Below are 24,296 nucleotides of genomic sequence, written 5' to 3'. Positions count from 1 at the left end.
GAGAATCGGAGGCGAACCCGAAAGGGACTTCAGTCCCGACAGGGAAGAGAGGTCCTGCTCGATGTGGTGCGAAAAATACACTTATAAATCACTTCATTTGCTCCATTATGCACAATTATCGGTAATCGGCAGCGCGGCAGCGTAATTGGAACGCAGATATTTTAATAGATTTCGGTGGCACACGGGAAACGAGAAGGACGGTGATTTATGGCTCCGTGGCCACGGTGTTTGGCGCAAGGGGTGCCCGGATCTGCCCGGTTCGGGGGTTACCAGGGTCTTAGAAACTTTTAAACGCATTCCCGTGTTTTAACACCTCAGCCAGAGCTTCGGTACACGGCCGGCCGGAGTCGTCTCTTGGGTTCGTTTTTTTGTTTATGGCGAACCGATTGATACATTAAGAAGCAATAAACGCGTCACCGGAAACGGCGTGCTGGTTTTGGTGCAGTGGCAACAATCGGAAACACGGACCTGGGCTGCGGCAGGCCGATTGCAGGTCCGAGCGACCGGGCACACCGGAACCAGCCAGGCGGCGGTCGGTATTTATTGTTCTTTTAGCGAAACAACAATGATCCATTTCCTGACTTACCGACGACGACGGGCCCGATTAGGGCCGGTGCCCTTTGACGGGCCCAACGGTGGGTCTTGTAAAACAAGCTTCCGCCGGCTCAAGGCGGACCTCGGTAGAGGATCTCTCGTAAGTGCGGTCGCCTGCCCGCCCGGGGGTTCGGTTTCCACGAGCCCAACCGATCGCGCGGTGGGCGGTCAGCGGGCGGCGAAAAACAGGGTGGCCATTGTATGGAAAGGAGGGTAATGTAAATAAATTTCCCAAGAAGACGCCGAAGAAGCATCGGTGGAAGTGATCCGAAGTGGGCGAAAGAGTTTACGTTAACGCGATCCTTTTGAAGCGGTTTCATGTGTCCGACGCGTTGACGCGGGGCCCGTCCGGGTGTTAATGACGATGACGATGATGGTTATTGAGCGGCCCTCTTTTGCGCTCGCTGCCCGCCTGACACCGCCGGTGATCGTTGACACACTTCGTCGGCTGTAAAGTGGAAGTAAACAACTGAAACGGGACCCAAAACGGGGTTCCCGAAATTCTAATGCCACGACCGGAAGATTTTCCTAGCCCCGGGTTCGAAGACGAATGGAAGCTGGGCGTTGGAATTGAATCAATTAGGCAAATTAGAGGTGCCATTAGGCAGGTCCTACCCAGGAACTGAGCCCAACCTGAGACGGACTGGCAATAATTAAGTGTGTAACGTTAATCAAACACGGTGCCGCAAGGATTCGTTCCTGGATCTCGGTCTCGGAAAAGCGAAGGTAACTAATTCTTCAAACCACAACCTACGGGTTGTGCCCTTCAAAAGGGAATAAAAATTAGCAGTAATTAGACCACACGGCCCATGAGTGCCGGAAGTGGGTGAGCGGACGGAACTAGCACTATTTGCACGGCTTTCTTTGTCGGAAAGTCAAATCCGGCCCTGGCAGGCTGGTCTGGAAACCATTTGTTTTGGCGCACATTGGTACTTCCTGTTGCGGTTGCGTTGGGCGAAAATTCTCTCCCTCTCGCTCGGTCTGATGGACCGAGCTCTTTTTCTTCGATTGCACTTCTTCCTGTTCCGTGCGGTGCGAGCCGCCGCAGGACATCCGATACTGAATAGAATTCATTAAAAAATTAACACCTTTTTATGAGCTTTTTAGTTAATAGTTCTTGATGGATTTATTCATCACTTTCGGCCCGGAACGGTGCAAAGTGACCGGGGGTTCGGGTCACTCAGCCATTGATGCCGACACGTAGAGCTTGGCCGCCTCCGGTAGCACTGGCAGACAAGAAGCAAATATTTGAAATGTGAAATGGATTAAGATGTTCAAAGTGGCCACGCTGCCGCCGGCCCCGGGTGTGCAATAAACCGAAAGGCAGTGCCGTCGTCTCCGCCGCCGGTTTCGGGACGCGCGTGAAATGGATTCCAGCTGTGGGGGTCCCAGGGCTGGCTGGCGGATGATGATGATGGCGGCGTACAGTGCCATTCGGAGCAGAAGACGGAAGTACCGTAAGCCGCGGTAATTTTGGTTTGAACTTACGATTGAGTAAATGGCGAGAATAGAATGAGGGAAGAAACATGCCCTAATATATTGAACAAAAATTCTCGGGCACTTAAAGATCCGTGAAAGGATCGCCGCTAAACAAATTTCGTCCGTGACTGTACCTCGTCGACGGCAGGGATTTTGATCAACGGTCCAATCCGTCAGAGGTCCGACCGCTCGGTTGGTGGCTCGTCTGCGCGGCATTTGGTGTCCATCGCACGCCGCCAACCTGATCCTAATGAAGGGAAGCTTAGCTTGTGGCCAGCGAAAGCGGCAGGACCGCGAAGAGCAGGATTGTAAAATCGTCTTAGACACCGTCCGCAGGAGAAGAGAAACTCTAAAAGGTTGTACCGGTCGATTGTCTTCGCCCCGTCTTCAGTTGGGCCGCCGTCGGACAGGATGAAAAATGACCGCCAGCAACTGCTACCGGTGTTGAAGATCATATTGAGGTAATATTTTTATTGATTCTATAATTTGCTTTACAAATTCATTCATAAGCCCGCGAATGGCCGTAGAGCGATAAAGGCCGAACCGTGAGACGTGAGATGATAAAAGTGGTCCCTCTCTCTCTCTCTCTCTGCTTGGAGTGAAGAAACATGAATGGTTTGGAGGAACCTCTTAAAGACCGGTCCCAGATTGCGGTGTCCGCGGACGAGGACAAAACTCGGATATCGCTTGAGGCTTGAGCAGTGCGCCAAGCAGTCAATTCTTCGACAGCCGCTTCGCGGTGTATCGCGAACCGAAACGCGCGAATCGCACGGATCACGTGTCATGTGAATGAGGTAGCATTTGGCAGCGCTATTGGCAGCTCAATTCGAAGAAATCCATCCAGGATTAGAGATAGTGTAAATTGAAACGCTGTAAAATGCTTGGGACCCGGATTGGCAACCGAGATAGCTGATTGAACCACCTTTGCGCTTCGTTCGATTTAAGATGGATATGTTTTGCGATATTAGACGCCGCTTCGAATTGGCCTTGGCTGGGAAAATCTCACGATAAAACTCTACTTTAGCAAGGATTGGCTAATTCGACACAATCGGCCTCATACGGCCGCCAACAAACATCGCCAAAGACTGCAGTTTGACATTTGAAGCAACGATTACAAATTAGCGAATCGGTTTCAGGGATATTACGAGGGTTACTGCGATGCCTGTTTGGCGTGAAAGATTGCCGCTTCGATGTTCGTTTCAATGCTTTTAAAGTCTCCTACCAACAAAATCATATTGAACGCAGCCAAAATAGATAAAACACCTCATCTTACCTTCTTTGCCAACGTTTCTTTCGAATCTTTCAAGAACAAACATCTAGTCGATGGGGTTGAAATAGGAAAGCAGATAAGGTTTGTTTTTATTGTTCTCTATAACAACGATTCGATTAAAGTGGGTAAGGGCGATGCGATGGTGAACGGAGGGACAAAGCGTCTCGTCCAGACGGTTCCCCATAAATCACTTTCACACCGCAACATATCCGTTCGGTTATGTCGGTCGGACTTGGTCGCTACACGTCTTCTGGGCCCATCACATCCACGCGGACCGCGGGTCGGGATGATACACGGGAACGGGATCCGGATCTGGATCACCGAAGGGAAACGTAACACTTATTGCACATGCTTGCTAAACACTTCCGGAGCGTTCCGGACTATTCGGAACGGATTTCCATTTGCCTCCTGGACGCTTGAGGCCTACCACGGGGGGGAGAGCATTTGGCCAACTGACGGGGTACAGCAGGAGGGTACGCAGGTAGGACACAGTCACTGATAATTTCGAGTTGAGTTCGAGTTCGAGTTTTATTCGATTCATAGCTTTCGGCCGTCGGTCGCTCGATGGCCAGGATGCTGCGCTGCGGGACGCTGACGTTTTGGTTTTTCTGGTTGGTTGCGGACGTGGCGCGTTGTATAAAATATAAAAAAGCAGCGAAATCATCGGCCCGCCCCATACTGGTAAAAATAAATACACTAACGATAGTCTAATAAATAAACACCGTTTCCACTGGAACGCCCCGCGCGGATGGTGGTTTTTAAGCATGAATTTTTCTAAAATCTGAATTCGCCGTGATGATCTTGCACCGGGGACAAGATTTGGACGATTCCTGTCGAGATGGACGCAATGGATTAGACTGAGGGCTCCGCGGAACGTCTCGAGCGGCGACTTACCGATTCCGTAACCCAACACTCCTCGCACAGATAGTGGCCGCAGATTTTCGATATGATTAATGTTTTACATTTTTCCTGTAGAAACGAAAGCAAAGAACGGGGAGAACGGGCAACTCGTAAGTGTGGCCGATCGAATGGGGAAAGTGGTGGGGTTGGCCGTGGGCCAAAGGCTGACCTTACATATGAAACACTTGTAGTGCGGTGATCCCTCCAGCTCCCGTATCCGCGCCTTAAGCTCTTCCAATACCTGCGCCTTCGAGGACGGTTCCGCCGATTCCGACGTGCTGACGTACGAGTCCGAGTTCGGGGTGGTTCCGGCTGTCCGTGAAGCCATCGAATCGGTCGCGGAATCGATCTCGGCCGACGAGGTGGCCTCTTCCGTGCTGTGTCGTCCCGGGGGAAGAGTCGGCAGAGTTGTTTAGGGCCCATTGGCGGTGGGGAGCGCCTCCGATGACCTACCTGCCATTTTTGTCCTCACGCTGGGTCGCTCCGGGAACTCCGTGACCGTTGGCCAGTGTCGGTGGTAGCGGTGGTCCGTGGCCGTTCAGTTGCGTCAGCTGGCCGGTAGTTGGCCGGGTCGGCCGCTTGATGCACTCCTCGTCGTCCGTGTTGTCCACGATCACTTCCTCGTCGTTATCGGTCACCATGTCCTGGCTGTGATCGTGCTCGTAGTCGACGTCGATCCGCTGATCGCTGCTGGTCGGTGTGACGCGTGTGATCGAATGATCGGTCGGGATGGGTCCAACACCCGGTGGGCCCAGCTCGAAGTTGCTGCCCAGTAGCCGGGGCTTCAGACCCGTCACCCAGGGCCGTGCGTCCTCCGTGCCGGGCTTACAGCCCAGCGGCAGAGTGAGCCGGCTCTTGCGGTCCCAGTGCGGCACGATCGAGCTGAGCGAGCTGATGGCACTCTCCTCTAGCTTCGTCAGGTTGACGGTGTCCGGTTTGATAATGTTGTTGTTGTTGTTGTTGTGGTTGCTGTTCTGAGCAGTGGCCGCACCGTGATGGGAGTGCAGCATCCCGGACGCACTCGTGTGGTGGATCACGTTCGACGACATGTTGATCGCCCCGTTGGACGTTTCGTCCCCGTAGCTCTCCACGTCGACCGTTTCGTCCTCATCCTGGGGCGACGGTTGACCGGAAGCGGGTGCTCCCGTCCCGGACGTCGGTTGCTGTGATCCTGCTGACGCCGCCGACGGGTGCTGGTGGTGCGGATGATGCGGATGGTGCGGATGATGGTGCGCCGGATGTAGGGGGCCACTCGGGGGTTGCTGCTGCTGCTGTTGTTGTTGCTGTTGTTGCTGCTGCTGCTGGTGTTGGTGCTGGTGCTGTTGCTTGAGAAGTGGGAAAAGCATCGTAAAGGTCTACGTGAGATGTGGTTAGGCTTTGCAGTCGACAGAACAGCGCACGCATCCCCGTCTACTTCGATCGAGTGGGTTTTTTTTTGACAGCTCAGAGATGGCTCCGTGGGCATACCTTGCGGACGCACTCCTCGATGTGCTGTGCAATTTCCTCCTGCGTGCGCTGCAACCGCCCGTGGCACACCGGGCACGACTGGCAGTTGATGTTAGTCAGCTGCAGCCCGAAACCATCCTCGCCGTCGAACTTCCGCTTCCGCAGCTTGCCGCGCAGCCGGTCCTGGCGCTTGTTGCGGATATTTTTGAACGTCTGCCAACGGGGGGAACGGATGAAATGAAATTTAAAAACTCATCATCTCCGCTCGCCAGGTAATCGCATTCGTTTGTGCAGAGGGTGCAGCATAAATGCAATTGTGTGTGGGGGGGACCTACCTCCCAGCGACTGGTTCGTCCCTGCAGGTTGTTCTGGACCGTGTGCAGGTCGACGCTGAGCGTTCGCCGGAGCTCGAGCCGCTCGGCGTGCGTCGTCATCTTCGTGAGCCGCGTCAGCTCGGCGGAGAAGTGGGTCTCCAGGTCACTTGGTGAGAGCTGCACGCCGCAGATGGGACACGCGTTCGGGGGTGGCGTCCCGACGAAGGTCGACTTCTTCGGTGGCCCAATGCCTGTAAGGTGGATTGGGATCAATTTTCAGTGTCGGATCATAGGTCAACGCGTAATTGAATGAAAAATGAAATGAAGATTCCTGATGCAGACATCCGCACAGTTAAGGTCAGTGACTCAAACTCATCGCAAGGAAGAGATTAATATTTGGGATTTGGGATATATATTTGGACTAGCCTTACAATTCTTGACAGATTTCGTGGATTCGAATCTCTACAATTTCTAATGTGCAATTAGAGCTTCGACACTAAAATCGTTGGCGTTTAAGAAGAACTATCATAAGTCGGGGCTATTTGTAGACCTACATCGTTCGTTCAAATGAGGACACAGAAGCTATCCATTATTGGTCTAACCATAAGCTATAGGACGAGTTCTATTTCTTTTTCAGTTTATAATTTTTCAAAAAACTTTCAAGAAACTGACATTTTTCGTCCTGCGCAACGAGAGGTGACAAATCTCGACACGGCACCCGCACCAAACCAGGTTGATGTTTACAGTCCAAACAGATTACGCAGTGCAATCGAAAGCAACCTCAATGTAATGCAATCTCTCGTCGTACCGCCCTCCGGTGGTGCGGTTTAGCGTCGGTAGCTGCAGCGTAATGAAATTTGACGGCAACGGGAACCAACTTTTGCTCCGTCGCCAGAGAATGTGCATCGGGTAATGTTGCGGAAAATGAGAAAGAGGACCATTTTCCCAACGCACACATACACAGAAACCAAACCCCGGGCAGCTGCTAGACCGAGCGGATAACAACACCGAAGGACACGGACAAGTTTCCACTTTGCAGCACCAAAGTGGTGTCGTCTGGCTCGACTTTTCTTGTCAATTGGTGAAATCGGTCGGTCGGCGCTGGTGCCCCGGGAAAGTTTATGTAAAAATGTCCATTTCAACACGACGACATTCCGGTTGCCCGCCGGGAGTGCGGAAATTTACAGTGGTTAAAGTAGTTTTCGAAAAGGGAAACATATTACGTATCACTTTCTCGGGCGGGATAAGTAGGATCGTTAGCATCACGCTGTGGCCACGGCCACGGTGATGAGTGTGGTTTTCACTAGAATTAGACAACCCCGAAAGGACACAAGGGACCACTCTTCTTTCTGGTACGGCCTGTGGTTGTAACGGTCGCCATGTAATGGGATGCAGCTGATTGTTACGTCCCATTCGGAGGCACCATTTTGAGTGTCCGGTTTTTGGAGACAACTGTCCGAGGTTGCAACCGGGACGGGATGGCCGTCGGTGCACGTCGGGAATCTAATTTGCTCCCGGTAGGTGATCGAAATTTGTCATTAGCACTGTTGACAGCAACAGAGTCCGGTTTGGGGCGTCCCAGTTTGACCGCAGAAAACATATTTGCTCGCCACACTCTGCTAGACTGCGGCCTTGCTGTGGTTGAAGGCCATCGGAGGTAAGTCCGGACCAGGGTGAGTGTTTATGATTTTTTGATTCCCCTTTTTCGGGTGGGTGGTTCCCGTTTGGGGGGATGGGGATGACACTTCCGGCACCGGTGACGGGATGGTGATGGTCAGCGTGTCAAATGGCCGCGTGCTCGATGGGGTTCGTTGCAAATTAAAAAGAGATGATTAACTTTTAATTGAAATCTCTGGTCAGTTTGGGCGTCACGCCGAGAATCCGGTGCGTGACAAGCAGTGCGCACTGATGCAGTGTGCCAATTTTGTGTGCCAAACAGTGACCACTCCGGGGGCCCTTCACTCTAACTAGGTGTAACGCATCACTCTGTATCCTTTTTTGATGGTCGCATCGCAAACTTGTTTCTTTTTAAACATCTTCTCTGGTGGTTTGATTTTTAGCTTTTGGCCAGCATCGCCAGGGAAAAAAGGCCTGTAATCGGATTATGGATCGGGCTCGGTGACACCGTCACTGGGCCACTTAATGAAATTCTCTTTAACAGCTTTGTTTTTCATTTTCGGTCATTTCCTGATTTTCTGCTCTCGATTGCATGCTCTATTCGCGCCCCTCCGGCCAATCTTCGTGATTCGGGATTTTTTAACGGGACATCCGCGGCGTGTTGCCAATTTCGACACTTCGAACGTGCCCGAAGAAGGATATTAAAAGTGCAGTCAAGCGTCTACTTTCTTCTGATCTTTCGCTTCTGGGAGCGTTTCTTTTACGGGGGTCGTTTTCCTTTCGTCGTGCCCGGTGGCCAGACTTTGTCATCCCTTGGCGGGAGTGAAAATGAAAAAAACGGTGCGATGGATAAGCCTCAAGGTGGTTGAAGTTTGCGAATAATAAAAAAAAACCCCGGAAAAGAACAGTATCATGCTGATCATCTCGTGCGGACAAACTTTTCCTCGCCGGCGGACACTGGAGCGGTCGGTTCCGGGTTGTCCCCTTTTCCTTGTGCCAGCTGCGTGCCGAGTCAGCCGGCGAAGGTGGCCTGTTTTTTTGGGAAATTGAATAAAATTGCGTTGCGTAAGGCGTTAAATGGGATTTTGGATCGACCTCACAGAGAGAGAGAATGAGTGATTGAAGAGGTTCCCATTTCTAGGCTCTGGTCCGGTCACGCTCCGTCATGATTCGGCGGCGGACCACGAAATGACCGATTCCGATGACCGATGACGGTCTAGGGGGCCGACGGGGAAAAAAACTCTTTCGCTCGCCTCTTGGTGGGTAATTGTGCGTACCAAATTTCGCTTTTCACCTTGGAAAGTAATAAAAGGCTTTTCTTGAATCCGAGGGCCCGAGAAACGGAAGTGCCGGTTTTTTTTATTTCCCTCATTTTTTGTAGCACCAAAGGGTTGTTTTGGGCAGTGCTTGAGGGTGTCCTTTTTTCGCAATTTCAAGGGAAAGTAATAGAAAAGAGAGGTCTTCGCGAACGCGTGAGGTGCTAAATATCACGTTAAATGGGATGTAATGAATAAATAAGAGCCCGCTCCCAGAGATTACCTCGCACGCAGTAGATCCGGTTCGGTTGAGGACCACGTTTCACTCACGGCCAAAGATTAAACGCTATCGACTACGCCACTCAATCGCGGTCGGTCACAGCTGGGTCGGGCCCCCCCCGTGACGGGAACTGAGCAGTTAGTTGCGAAACAGATTATTCCCGGCCACATTCTGGAAACTCCCGTGGCCTTGGAACGGTTCTAAAACTAAGCACACAACTTTTGCTGCCGCCCTTCGTACACCCGGAACGCTTCCCGGGCCACTCCGCTCCTAGAGTGACGGCAAGTGGCAGTAACAGCTGTCACTAAATCAAAATCACTAGCCTAACGCGGAGTGAGCCATCGGAGAGACTTGTCCGTCCGTCCGTCCGCCCGGTCGGGCTGCCATTCGGCCCAACTGGATGTCGGTGTGCGTCAGCCCACTTGGAAAGGGCCCCGACAGCAGCAGCAGCAGCAGCAGGAGCGGCCATTTGCCGGGAATGTGAGCGAACGGCCGACCGGGAACCGCCGTAATTAGAACATGTACTCTTTTTTTCTCCTTATGTTAATAAATCGACTTTAACTGTTTGCGGTAGAGATTTGCTACCGTGTGCTGTGTCCCGACGGCTTCCGAGTGTTGGACCCCTGGATTTTTCCTCACCGCTTTTCCCCGCCGCACTTTCGGCGGGTCGGCGGGCACAAACGGGTCTCCATCGCCCGGTCCGATAGTTTGAAGAATAATTGCCGCCAATAAATTAGCGGAGATTATTACCAGCAGTAATTTATTTATTTACGCTCCGTATTTATCGTATTATGATAGTGTTGAAAGAGCAGCACCGTGCGCGCGGAGGCCGCGTTTTGTCCCGGCCCGGTTCGGTCCCAAGGGAGCGAGGAAAAGGAACATCGAAGGAATGTGTCCCGGTAGCCGGAGGAGAAGGATTGGTTTTGCAACAGATTGTCGGAACCGGGACCCGTAAAAGGCTGTCACACGGATGGTCTCAATTAACACGCGCGCCCGCTGGACTCGGTGGCCTCGAATTCGAGTTCGATCGATCGATCGATCGATTGTCGGTAATAATCGTAATACACATACACGCCGCGACACAAATTATGGGACTGTTCCGAATCTCGGTGGGTCGGAAAAACGGGCTTGAAACCACCCGACCGTTCCCTGGGCTGGCTGCTCGTCAGCAGCAGCAGCAAGCTCATAATGGTAATAAGAGTGGCCAGTGGCGGCCACACAAAAAAGGAGTTTCGCGGACCCGCACGGATCCAATTAGGCAACGCGCAGATAAATCAACTTGCGGAATGGGAGCAAAAATGATACGCGCGCACGCGAGCCCTTTTAGTTTAGGGCCAGTCCGTCACGAACTGGAGTATCACAAATCAACCCCGTTTGGTGTTCGGTTTCTTGACTGCTCTCATCAGTTGATGTCCTTGGTCCTATGATGCCCGTCTTCGAATCGGGTGCACTCGAGGTGAAAGTCAGGAGACGATTTCTTCATTATTGAATTAGCCACGACTCCCGGCAGTTGGTGATGGCATGGCGATCATGAAACGTTCTTTCGTCTATTACGAGTAAATTGAGTTTGACTCGTTTTCCGGAAATTTCCGGACAGACGTCTGTACACGCATATCGGTGCGATTTGCTTTATTAATTGTGTCTTTTCCGGATGATGGGTTTTCCTTTCTTCCACGGATCTTAGTGGAAAAGGGGATAGTTTTTGCTATTCATAAGTATAATTTAATTAGACGAATGTAGTAAACAATAATCCAAGATCCAAGGAGAAAGAATTACATTAACGGATTTATGCGACGGTACACTATATCCTAGTGAGCAATAACTTGAATAGCTATAAGTGTGGCGTTGATTGACGCAGAATGAGATTGAATCAAAACGCTGACACTACAGAACTATCTTATGGTAATCCGTGATAATTTAAAAACTATAGCCAATTAATGATTAAGAAATTGGCTATCAAAATGGGTGTCGCAATGACTATACAATAGGAAAATATGTATCATTAAATTGGTAGTACATTGTGAGCTTAGAGTTAAAAAAAAAGGAATCTAAGGAGGCTTCAAGATTTTGAAATCTGGCGTTTAGCTAGCTTTGGCAAATACAAATTGATCAAAGGACTCTTCCATCCTTTCACTAACAACCGGGCTGTCATCTGTATCATACTGAACCGATCAAGTAACCACTGAATCATATCATTTCATCAGAAAACTCCACGACAACAATGTAAGGTAAATCGTACTTAATTTCCGATATTTTACTGCATTTTCAAGCCATGTTTTAACGCGAGTGTAATCTTGATCCCTTGAAACACAGCCGTCGGGGATGTAACAGTTATTGCGACCGCAAACAATCATCAGCGAGAACTCAATCGATCGGCTTCTGATCGGAATGCCGCGCTAAACGGACTAACAACTTCATCCAATGCAACTCGCGGCCGTGTCGGATAGGGACTGGCCTCGGACTCGAACTACCTCTCTCGGCCACATGGAGCGGATGGCATCGGAAGGGCACACATCTCACATAACTTGCATGACACATGTTCGGCGGCCGACATAAGCCTCGCGCGATCGATCTCGCGGACCCGTGTAATTACCTTCGCGATCGCGAATCAATCGACGATGGAGTTACCAGTGCGGTTGTTGCGAGACATTCCTTCGCGGGTTGCGGCCCTGTGTCGCCCGTTTTCGTCCCACCGCCCCAGGCAACAATCGGAAGGAGACCGCGTAAAAAAAAAAGTCCACGGAGGCCGCACGCACTCGGAGGTTCTCCGCTTGTGTCCACTTTTATGTGCTCGTCGTCGTGTAGTGTAGTGACATTTTCATCTCACTCGCGTTGTTTGTGGCGCGTTTTTTGTAGCACCACCGTGTGTGCATGAAATGCTGTGCTCACTTTTTGCCCAACATACCCAACAACATGTGCCCTCTTACGCGCCGCTGGGGCGCGTTTTCGACGGCTCTTGTCACCGTCACCGTCGACATTCCGTTGCAATCCGTTGCGCCCGGCACGGAGTGTCGAAAGTCGAACGGCCGCGCACAAAAAAGCGTAACACGGCACACAGCGCACCACAGCGCCAGTGTTCACGTACGGCGTCGCGCCACCCTTTTCCGTGTCCGGGACTAATAGAACCGTCAGATGTGTCCAACATGTCTGGCCGTCACCACCAATAACAGCGCTAATAATGATAAAATATTTGGTTCACGTACGGACGAATTTTAAATTGTTATAAAATTTTTCCTACGTGATTTCCACGTGTGCCCCGTGTCGAGGAAGTGTAGTCCGGCCCCGTCCCGTCCCGTCCCGTCTCTCTTTCTCTCCCTTTTTTCAACGCTTTTTCGCTCATTCCGTCCGAGGGTCGAGGTCGCGACGTCACCGTGGCCATTAGGGGGGGTGCCCGGGACAACGGTTATGATCAATTTAGAAACAACCTTCCTGTGCCAGAACATGATTTGTATGTTGGGCGCACCAGTTGGCCGATTTGTGCACCCTCACACCCGCGCACACTTTCGGCACTGAAAGTACTTAATGTTGGGTTTGGGATTGCTGGCGCTAGTCCTGCCGGCGGGGCAGTCACGCGTTCCGCCGGATCGGATGGTGCGGATGTTCGGAAACGCATCGACTGATGATGACATTCAAACGTCGATGACCATCGATCACCGTCACATCGTCCGGCGGACACACGGTACTACACTGTGCTCGCACGGTGTGTGGGAACTAGGGAAGGCAACATAAATGCATACAAAAATTACGCTCTCGCTTGCGCCTCGCACCGGCAATAATATTGTGCAAACTGCTGGGGGCCGCCATTCGGAACAATGTTAATTTCTGTTGGAAAATTTTTTTCTCTCCCCACTTGGGTTTGGTGTTTCGCGGGTTCGCCAATGATTTCAATGATTTGTGGTGTTTCCGAACACCTATCGCCCGTTAACGCGGTGCATTCCGAGCGTGTGACTCCTTCTTCGTCGGTGCATTAATAATTTGTTTCTCCGGCTTTGCGCATTAGCATCGGAAACCTATTGAAATGGCCCCGTTGGTGCTTCTTAGAAACCGGCATCCTCTCGGACCAGTGCCATATTTGGTGCCAGTGCCACTCGTTGAGGTGGCCGTGCGGTTGCAGCAAAAATTGCATTCAATTCAAATGCACCTCACACGGGCGCCGCGTGGATCCGATAAAAAGCCGACGGATCCGGCGAACCCGGAGGCCGTGTGCTTCACGTCATCATCTTCATCATTATCGTCATGATGGCCGGTCGCCGTGTCGTGAGGCTTGCACGTCAACCGGCGACATCTGACCGAGGCCCCGTGAGCTATCAGTTCGAAGCGGAACCCGGTCGCATCATCGATTGGTTGGCAAACTGGCCGGCCCGAACTGGAACTGTGTGCAACCTGCACAGTTCGAGTTGTGTCGGTGTGCGCCGGGGCAATCAGGCATGCAGTTTGCAAATTATCTATTTCAACTCTAATCGGTGCGGCCGCCGACCGGTCGACAGGCGTGTGGGCGGACTTCCGTCGGTCGCAGACATAATCGATCATTTTTCCGGTGCACATACCCACGGTTGGAGCCACGGTGCAGTGTGTTGCATTTTTCTGTGCCGTGTGGTGTGTGTCTGCAGTGTGCCGAAGACCCCCTGGCCAATCCAGGCGGGTGCAGTTCAACGGTGACACTTGGTGATGTTTAGATAATTTGCGACTCTTTGTCCGAGGGTGGCGCTTGTATCGGGTCGCCAGCAGTCGGAACTAGGAGCACAAATCGACCTGCGATTGGCAATTAGTGTTGCTGCTGCGAGTTTCGGTGCAAGACATTTGCGAGTTCAGCTAGTTCAGTTGCATGAATTCGATGGAAACCGAAGAAAGGTTTGGAAAGATAGGGAAAATCAGAATTTTCCATAATTAACTCTTCTTTTACCAATAAGCTAAGTCTTAGGCAATTTGTTCGGCTTTGAATGTCGTGAAGAAAAAAAGGTACAAAAAATTAAAGTAGTAAATAGTTAAGCGTAAAAGTTTAAATAAATGCGACTCAGTAGGTTTTTAAATAGTATAAATATTTTAAATTATTTTGCTGTACCCCCGAGAACATTATAAAATTAATATTTGTTGAACTAAAGTAATGTTTTATAAAACTTCTGCTTTAAATGTGTTGTACAAAAGCATTTTTGTAATCGATTCAGTACGTCCCAGTGGGTCTTACATGGCTCGCTACAGACAGATATTTGAAGCTACTGTATGAAAAATGACATTTTAAGCCCTTCGAAGCATAAAAAATGAGTGCACCGCGAAGGAGTCGCTGCAACATTTGTCAATTCTACCGCACGCTGCGGCTGCGGTTTGCTATATTCTCGACCAATAACCAATTGAATGCTGCGAACGATAATAGGCCAGAAAAGGGCTAGGTGCCACTCCTAACGGCTTAGCACCGTCTTATCCTTTAACCCACCACTGCAGTGCCCAGCGTCAGCGGACGTAACCATCAACCTTTTCTCCCCCTTATTAGGCCGTTAAAACCCGGCATTCTGGCCACCACGGCCCATGGTGTTAACCAGAAAAAAAGATATCCGAACCAATCCGTGGAAGCCAGGACACCCTCCCCGGGCACAGGGGGCAAGTCAATGATAAATACCAGATTATATTATTTTTCTAAAATATTACAAATTGTTTGCGCGACCCAGATGTGCTAAATCCGGAGCGGGGCCCTGGACCCCGCCAACGAGACAAATGATGGGCACTTCGCCCCCTCTCCCGCCGTCGGGCTTCTTGGCCTCGTCCTTTTGTGCGGCTTCCTTCCATTATTTCCTGCCCTTTTTTCGCCGATTCCCAATTCAACTGTCCCTGTCAACGAGAGGACTCATCGCACGCATAAAGGTAGCTCTGGAAAAGGAAAACGCAACACGCAGCAGCATAACAAAAAAAAAGAAAAGTTGGAAGACCCCGTGACAGTCCTCCAGATTTGTTCGCCACTTTCGTTCCGTTGTGCTCGGTGAGGACTTCTCTTCTATTGAAAAGTTGAGAAGTTCCCCCGACAGCCGAGAGAGACAGAGAGTGTCCATGTCCGCCTTTTATTTGCGGGTTTTTCCTTTTCGAAGTCAACCAAGCGGCCCGGAAGGCAGGCAGGCTGGCAGGGGTTGGGCCAGCACATCGTTGTTGACTTTTTTATTGCTATCTTGTCCGGAGTCCCCTCCCGTCGGCCCGTTGTTGGTTTTAAGGATTACCGACAACACCGATAAATCGCCCAAAAGAAGTGCGCGCGAGTGGCCGGAACATTCCTCCGAACATGGCCGGGGTGCCAAACGGGAGGAATTAAAAACACACGCAAAACGGGCCGCGGCCGGTCCGCCTTCCGGAGCGCACCGGATCGTTATCAGCCGGGACTGTTCCGGGCTCAGTTCTGGTTGATGGATTCGATAAATTAAAATAATTTTTAGGGCGCTTCCAGGGTGTCGACTCAGTTTGGTCCTAATTATTGCCGGGGACAGATGGCACACCACTAACACCGCCGGCACACACAGAACCAGGCGCTAATCCACCATGAAATGCAGTGCGCGGTTTTCGGTCAAAGTATCGAAAGCCCCGGGATTCGGGAACGACTGCATTTCACGCTCCGCGGGCACACACGCGGGTTTGCATTAAAGCATAAAGTTAATTTTTATTTCACCCGTTTTGGGCGGTGCATCGGAGCCCGAAGTGTTAACTGGCCCGCATCGGATGCACCCGGATCGTTGATCCGGTGCTGTCGGTCGGTCCCAGAGCAAAACCGCACACTTCACACTTCAACGGAGCGGCCCTTTTTTGGATCTCCTCGCTCGACGGCCGATGTGGCAGTTTGAAGTTGATTAAATTTGAAGATTTTAATCAGGCTGAGAATTTGGGCTTCCTTCCATCGGCTTCTCGCGCCAGGGACTCGATCCGATTTCTCGCACACCGGGCAAGCTGTCATTGGGAGATTAACTACTGGGGGCTCCCGGTGGGGATTTGCTGTGGCTGGCTGGTTCCCTTCGCTGTTTGCCATGAGAATCGGAATCGGGCATCGGTTGCGATCGCTTTCGCCTTGCTTGGGCGAAGGGGGTTTCCTTGTCGGGATTACGGCAGGCAGCTTTTCACCGGTTGTCATAATCGGTTGTCTGCTTCCGTGCTGTGTTCGCTTCCACGCTCTCGGGAAGTTCCACCGACGGTTTTGTAAGTGTGACCGGTCTTAAGATAAGCGGAACCGTTGAAGTCAACCAATTAGTTTTGGAGAATTTTCGGTGCGGCTTACGATAAAGTTGCGTGAATGAAGTTATCGTTGAAGAACCGGAACAGATGGAGTAGCGAGTTTGCCTACGTTAGAGAAAAATCTATTGATTTCATTTGATTTAGTTCCGAAGTTATATACTTAGAAAATTGACTAGCCAAACTTACTGTCCCCACCGGAACAGTCACATTCCATCCTTTACAACCGCATAAGTAAATTTTTGGACACTTTTTAATAAGTTACTCCCTGCGCAAGGGGGCACGACCCTCACTTGGGCCATATAAAAAGATTGTAAACTTGCGATTACTATGGGACCCATAAAACGGCCATGTCAGCCCAGCCCAGGGGAGCTTCCGAGCTCCGATGGGAATCCGTGCCCAGCGCAGGCAAAGTTCATTATATTTTAGTGCACCGAAAAGACCGCCCGACAGGACCACAGCAACAGCAGCATCCCGAGGCAGCAACTATGTAGAGAGCCGTGCTGACCAAAGTGCTGACCAAAGTGTCCAGAGAGAGATGAGTGAAGATGAGTTGAGCCGCGGAGATGGTGTGAGTGAGACGGGAAGATAGCGCCATAAAACGGCTCGGAAGACCCTTGGTCAGAAGTTTGCCGACGACCGCCGTGGCGAGTGAACTGTTAAAAGGGTCCGTAAAACGGAAACCATATTCCCGGGTCCGGGGGTATCGTAAAAGTAAATAAAAATATTAAATAGTAGCCACCTCCTTGGCCGGCGATCGTTTGCTTTCTTCCGAGCGCTCCGAGCGGCGAGTTCCTGGCACGACGCCTCGGAGCCGGAGCTTTGATCCGGCTAAGTAGCTGCGTTCCGTAATGCTTTCCGTTCTGGACACGATCGATCGGTTTGTGTGGATGTGTGTGGCTGGGCCACGTTTACAAGCTTAATGCATTAATCATACCGATCGATTGGCCCAGCTCCCCGAACCCAAAGAGCGATCTGGGTTCCGTCGGGCCAGCATAAATTGATGGCTCGTCCGCCGCCGGTCGGAACCGTTACGAAGGTATCTGTGGCCGAGGGCCTCGAGGGCTGATGGCCGATTCAAAAGGGCCGCATTTTTATTATTTATGGTTCCACAAGCGGTGCGCGCTGCGCGTGCTAATTGAAATTGGAAAACCGCATGAAAGTGAAGTACTCCGGCGGCCGGCTGCCGGCGATTGTGTCCCTCCGTCGACACGAACAACGGTGTCAACCCTCTTGTAATTTGTCAATTAGGACATTGTTAAAACTCACTCGATACATTGATGTTTCATTGAAAGCCAAGGGGACAGCCACCCTGTGCTTGTGTGACCGAAGTCGAAAAAAGAGAGGAAAGATTCGAAAAAGAGCAATCGTAAAGGTCGGCAAAGGACACCCATTTCAAGCGGCGGCTGCCGACGAGGGCAGCGCCATCCGGCCAGCCACGTAGGATCAAACGAAATGGAACCGGGAGGACTGGCCTTACGTCCCTTCGGAAGTGATGAGAACGAGTGCGCCGCCACTCATTATCCTGCTCGCGCGCCAGGAATCGTTTGAGGTTACACATTTTTCAATAAATAACGATGACTTTCAAGAGTTACCCACCGTGCGTATGCACGCACGCTTCACGTGCGGCCACATCAGAGGGTACAACTTTTGAAGATCCGGGCGCCGCAGCAGCTCTCCGGGGCAGTTGACTTTGATTTTACGAGGCCACTTTCCCGGACAGCCCACAGCTCGATGCTCGAGGAACAAAAACACTACACGGTGACGATAGAGCCAGAGTGGTCCTTTATGCGCCGGGGCCGTGTTGTGCAGTGAATTATGGCACTCTAGAGGGTCCTCGAGAGTTTGTCGCTACCGATTGAGGTGAGACTTGCGGTGATGGGTGGGACCGTGGCCATCAATGGGCCGGAGACAAGAGCAATGAAGAGCCCCGGACGATCCTTGGACGATGCAACTGTGCCATTGGTGATGCAGATGTTAAGGGACGTTAGATAAAGGCTTTTTGGGTGTAAAAGAGCAGCCTAATGTTGTAATGCAAAGAAAAATTGAAGTTTTTTTTTAAGTACATTGTTTCAGAGTGAATAAAAACGTTTTTTTGTTCCTTACAAACTGATGGGTGTGCAATGTGTCAAATGTAAATTCAATGTATTGTTACACTCTGTGATGACTAGATCTCCGTTGAGCTACATTGCCGTGACTACTTGATCTGGGCTAGCCTTCGAAATTGTAACTCGTTGATCGATTTTCTTAGCCTTCATGATAATACGCCAAAAAATCTCCTCTAATTTGTGGGATCTATTTATTAAGCCTTGCAACTTCCCCAAACAGGAAGTGATTGCTCCACGGTGTCGGTGTCGAAAAATGAACTTCCGAATAATCGCGCTCAGCGGAAAGTTTATGAACCGCAGATCGGCAACATTCGTGCCCGCGATCAACGTAAGATTCTATTTTGGGTCCCAAACTCTCTCATAAACGCTGAATCGCCGCACATTGCCGGTGCAAGTGAGTTTATCATAACAAGATTTTCATGAACTTGTCGTCGTCGTGTTGGCCGATACTTCTTCGACCAGCACCCGGCGCGACCTGGTTAGGCGATCGACTTCTTAGGTCGTTAGCCGTTCTGCTAGGTCCTGGAAGCGGAGAATTTCCAGCTGCGACCATATGGCGTTTCGGGTTCTTCCACCGATCGTCACAATGGCCGCAACGCATGCACACTGTTTATGTTTACGATCATTGAGATCGTCTACATGCGCCGTGGCGTGTTCTCCGCGGCCAAAGTGAGCACTTCTTTTGTGTGATCATACTCTTCTTGGGAGTGAAATCGCCGTGTTTGCTTTCGGGAGCATAAAAAGCAGACGGTAGCGGCATCCGACGGCGGACACTTTGCTTGTTTTAATTAGATACGCCTAAATGCTGTAAGTGCCGCCTGCCGTTGATGTATCGTTGTTGTGATTTTATTAATCTTTGAAAAATGGGCACCATTTTAACATTTCCACAACTTATGACGTTTGTTTTGTGCCGAATGGAGAATTTTAAATCGATGCCGATCAAACGGCCCCCGACGGGTTTGTTTCGAATGAAAACAACCAAACACACCGCAGGCGGCTTTATCGTTTACGTGTACCAAATCATTGACCAATGCCCCGTCGTCCCGGTCCCCGCCGTAATTGGCTTTCAAAGTGAACGATAATGGGCAGTGCACCCGCGGCCAATTCTAAGCCATTTCACGTCTCATTTGAAAGCATCAGCAAGGGCGCAGAAACATTCCAGCGACTAACGATCCGCAACATATGACCGAAGGCTGGCCCGCGCACCGGTTCTGGGACGGCTGCGAGGTGCCAACAACACTGCATACCCCCGGAGAGCCCGGCAGCATTATTTCTAATTTAATCAGCAATTAATTTGTTGCAATTAAAGCAACTACCAATTAAACTCGTCACCGGGTTCGGGCCCACGGTCCACGGTCCGGTGGGCTGGACAGACCTAAGCATTGAGCCCAAGTGAGTTGTGCCTGTGATCGACCGCAATGGGCGTACGTGCGGAATTTACGACGCGAAGGATGCTTTTGCGTGTCAAACATGCAATTCTTGCTGGCCAAATGACCGGTCCGGGAAGATTATGATGTGGCTCCACAATACGGTAATTGGTCCGGTGTGATCGTCCGGCGAGACCAGTACGTTGCCAGTATTTATTACTATCATAATCGTATCATAATCACCACCGAGAGATAACGGCCGAGGAGTAAGTGACCGTGTGATCGTGTCGAGTAGTGCGATTATCCTTTTCCACAAGATAGACCGCTCCGCACTGGAGACATTGGAGCGGCCGAAATTTAGTTTGGAAGGCCTCGCCTCGCCGTCAGTTGGCATCCTTTTGCGGTTTTTGGTCCTCACAGTATGTTTGCCCGGGTCCCTCGGTTCACGTCCGCCTATGACCGACAGCTTGCCGAACGTGACGAGGAACGTAAAATATTTGATTGCAGGAAATCGGTCCGGTCGGACGAGGAAATGTACTGCCCGGGAAAACTCTCCACTCAACTGCTCCGAGTCGGTCTCGGAGCGTTGAAGGGTATCTGTGCGGCGGGGGGTTCGGTAATCTCGTTACGGTAACGTTCCAGTTTACACTCCCAGTTAACTCCCGGTCCCCGGTGGCGCATCACGCTGGTGGGGGATGAATTTGTAATTTTGTCAACTCCCTCGGCAGAAGTTAGTGGTCCTCGGTCGCTGGCGGTGCTGATGGGACACTGATTTTCACACCAATTTGTGACACTCTTCCCGGTCGGCTGCGAAAATGGGGCGGCGAAATTCGATTGATATCCGGGAGAAGTTGGCCGGATGCGGTCGGTCGGTGTGGCGCATCGGGAGGCGAGGTGTCGGCGCAGACCCGATAACAGCTAAGGTGAAGCTATTCGATTGAAATTAAACTTCCCTTTGGTTTGATTGAAAAGAGCTCACCAAGAGCTTCATTCCGGCGGCCAGGTGGTAACCGTTCTTGGTGGATCACCATCAAATCGGCCACAAAGTCATTTATCGGAAGTATCAAATCTGCCAAGGCCGAAGCAATCACAAAAAATCAATCATTTGCCTTTCCGAGATTTGTTTACACCAAGTGGCGCACTTCGGCGAACGATTTATCGTCGTCGTGCGGAAAAGGAACAGAACAGGAGGCCCGGGGAGGTTCGCAGCCACAAGAACCAACCATTCGGATGGACCATAACTCACCTAATGGAGCTTTTAGGCAAGATTCTTGCTCACGCGAGCGGTGGTATTTGGTGAGAATATTTATGATCCCCAAAGCATTAACACGAAGGCCTCGTAACCTTTTCGGGTGGCTTCGTGAACCCTGGTCGGCCGGCCCCAGGCTTTCCCGGCCAGGAAATTAGTTTGACAGTTGAAACGGCCGAGTTTTCCCCGACCACGGGGCCACGGAACCATAATTCAACCCGTTAAACGATCATTACCGAACCGCAGCGCGATGGTTCAAGTAAGGGGGTAAACCATAAAACTCCAAACCCAAATAGATCACTCGTCGATTATTTAATTGTTCCGTCGACAAATGGTACCATACGGTCGCCTTTGGTCGCCTCCCGGGTGGAGAGCCTCTCGCGAAGGAAAACTCTCGAATTCCGTGAATCGTTTCGTGAAAATGCCTTCTCCATCCGATTTTTCAAACCCGGTGTTTACAAGGGTTTTTTGTTTAAATCAGCGTGCCTTTCTTCCTGATGCGCTCCCTGGGCACGTGACGCGTGTGCGTGTTTTGTATTTGCCTGTAAACTTCTGACAAGTTTTCCCACTCACTCACAGCCCGAAGGCCGTCCCTAGTGGAAGGACTAAAAATAAACCAATCTTCGGTTCTTCGACGCCCCGGCTAAGACAGCCAGCCACCGGAGCGATCAGTGGAACCGCCGGGCAAGTGGAAGACGTCCGTCACGGGAAGAGGAAAGAGTGAAAATTCCATGGAAATTCTTGGGCCCGGTACTCGGGTGTGTGCCGTGTCATGTAACGATGAAAAGGTTATTATGAAGTATTGTTTCCACAAAGCACAATCAAAACAAACAACGAAGAACCGAAGTTAAGTGGTTTACTTTAAGGTGGATTGACGTGGCACACGGTGAGACGAAACGAGATGGACCAATTAGTGGGTTGCGTTGTAACGAAACGGTGTTCCAATATCGTAACGATCATCGGTTTGTGGTTGAAACATGGCACAAACATTTGTGGTCCGTAAGTCACTGTCTTTTGTAGCGCTAGGTTTTATCGATAATCAAAAACTGTTATTTTAATTTAATACAACTTTGAAGTTTCCGTAAACAACGCACTTCCATAAATAAAACAAAGATTTTCTTCTAAACAAAACGGGTTTCCAAGTTGCTTACACCGAGTGCCGCGCTCGTAATTCCGAGTTCCAAGCGCAGTAAGTCAGTAGAAATTGTCTACCAAAAGATGCGGATTGGCTTATCCATTGGAAGAATCCGATAATGGATCTGGCCCATCGATGATGGGCGGCATTTGGAATGAAAAATGTGCTAACCGATTTCCCTCGAAAGCCGGCACGCTTCGGCAATGACCATAAAAGTTAAACAATTTTCAACCGGATACGGCGGCGGCTCTTTCCTACTAAGTGCCCGCAAACAGCCCACAAAGAGACCGCAACCTGCCACTTCGGAGATCCTAAAGGCTTACTCACGTCGGAATCCGGGTGTCTCTGGGCTGCGTTCCGGGGTGCAGATGCGATCCCGGTCGCGGTCGCCCTCCTCGCTGGTCTGTCCCTCGAGCGACTCGTCTTTGGCGGGTGGCGATAGCGATGTGCACGCCGGACTGGACGAGTCCGTCCGGAAGGATTCGGAGCCCGAGCCGGACGAACCGAACAGTAGGCCCTTGGAGAAGATGTTCTGGGATTATTCTCGGCGAACGGTTCGCGCCGGGTGATCGGCCGAGTGATCGCCGGTGCTTGATCCGGCCGTGCTAGACTTACTTGATCGATGCCGAAGCCCAAACATTTCGGTGGTGCAAAGGCCGACGGCAGGGGAAGGTTGGAGGGGAAGGGTTTCACGAATGCTCCGCCACCACCGAATGGGCTGGTGCCGCTGGCCGTCGAGACGGCCGGATTCAGCGGGTGCAGAAAGTGGGGCTGGAAGCCGTGCAGCAGGTGGGCACCGTAGCCGCTCATCAGCGAAAGGTGGTGCAGATCCTTGGCGTCTGGCAGCTGAAAAGGAACGAAACAAATGTTTCCATAAACTTATGTAGAATAGTCACTGAAAGTTTTACGGGTTCGCCTCAAACAATCGAAACCTGTCATGAAAACGGAAACTGCTTCATTCGTAGTATTTTATTGATTTGAAATGATATGAAACTCAGTTTTGATTTCTTTCTTCTTCTGATAATTTTGAGGCTTTCTACATTTTGTTCAATTTCGTAGACATTTATTAAATTTATTATGGTTTTTGTCATTGTAGTTGAAAATATTGCTTTACTCATAGATTTTAATTTGCATTTTTGTTGTATTTTTGTTCGTTGTTCCATTTTGATATTGATAATTAAACTTCTTTAATGTTCTTCTTTCCATTACTGATATTACAGATATCATTCTAAGGCTAGCAGAGCGTGTTATTAATTTACATTACACATTGGTTTTAGACCAAGCTTAAGTTTAAATTTTTTGGCTCAATTTGGTTACAATTTCAAGAGTTCAAAAGAGCATTTCTCTAATTTTTAACCCACGTATTCTATAATAATATTCCGTAATTATTGTTGAAGGTAATGGATTTGGATTTGTAATGGATAGCATTGATTGAGTTAATCTATTTCACATTACTAAGCCTCTTCTTCGTTGGGCTACTTCTTAAACTCTTCTAATTGACCACACTCATTAAAGGATCACACTAATTTAAGGAAACACAGTCATTGGATGTCACACGACCATGATGAAAGGTACACACTAATCACATTAATTTCCAAAAAGCGCCAAACAGATCATTCGTTAATTGCATATTAGCCGGGACTAAATGTTTTGAACTACTTTTTTCAACCAGTTTCAACAAATTTCACCAAACATGTTCCGGTCAAGAACCGTTGTGCTGTTCATAGCCTAGCATACGATCGATTACGAAGGACTTACTTGTGAGTGAAACGGCCGCTGTATGCGTAGCGCGTCGCTTAATCCATTGGTCGCCTGGGAGAACACTACCAGCGCGGGCGAAGACATGTGTGCGGATCCATAGCTCGGATTATCCATCCTACGGACCTGAACCGGCGCCGGGGGTGCGTTTCTACCCGGTGGACATTTATCTGCAACCTGTGACAGCGCGGTGCACTATTGTTTGATTATTGTTTCGAAAAATGCGAAAACACACGGAGTTCACGGTTTCACGGATCGGATTCTTTCGGATGCTGTTCACTGCCACGTTTCGCGTTTTTTCGCCACAAGCACAAACTGATCAC

The 24,296-nt window shown here is 50.4% G+C and overlaps 1 protein-coding gene across 1 annotated transcript; it reads right to left on the bottom strand.

The window, feature by feature from the left end:
- Positions 1-4,038: 4,038 nt before the first annotated feature.
- LOC131216761 (protein Teyrha-meyrha) lies at positions 4,039-24,090 on the bottom strand. The gene is made up of 9 exons (XM_058211334.1): positions 23,974-24,090; positions 22,831-23,061; positions 22,543-22,747; positions 6,025-6,254; positions 5,711-5,902; positions 4,704-5,568; positions 4,413-4,624; positions 4,238-4,312; positions 4,039-4,173 (listed from the first exon to the last, which is right to left on the bottom strand). Exons 1-9 carry the CDS (start codon positions 24,088-24,090, stop codon positions 4,102-4,104), a joined length of 2,199 nt encoding a protein of 732 aa, XP_058067317.1. The 3' UTR covers positions 4,039-4,101.
- Positions 24,091-24,296: the final 206 nt, after the last annotated feature.

Source organism: Anopheles bellator, chromosome 1, assembly GCF_943735745.2.
Source record: "Anopheles bellator chromosome 1, idAnoBellAS_SP24_06.2, whole genome shotgun sequence".
NCBI classification, from domain to species: domain Eukaryota; kingdom Metazoa; phylum Arthropoda; class Insecta; order Diptera; family Culicidae; genus Anopheles; species Anopheles bellator.
The sequence above is the reverse complement of the archived record's forward strand: the minus strand, read 5'-3'. Positions and strand labels throughout refer to the sequence as shown.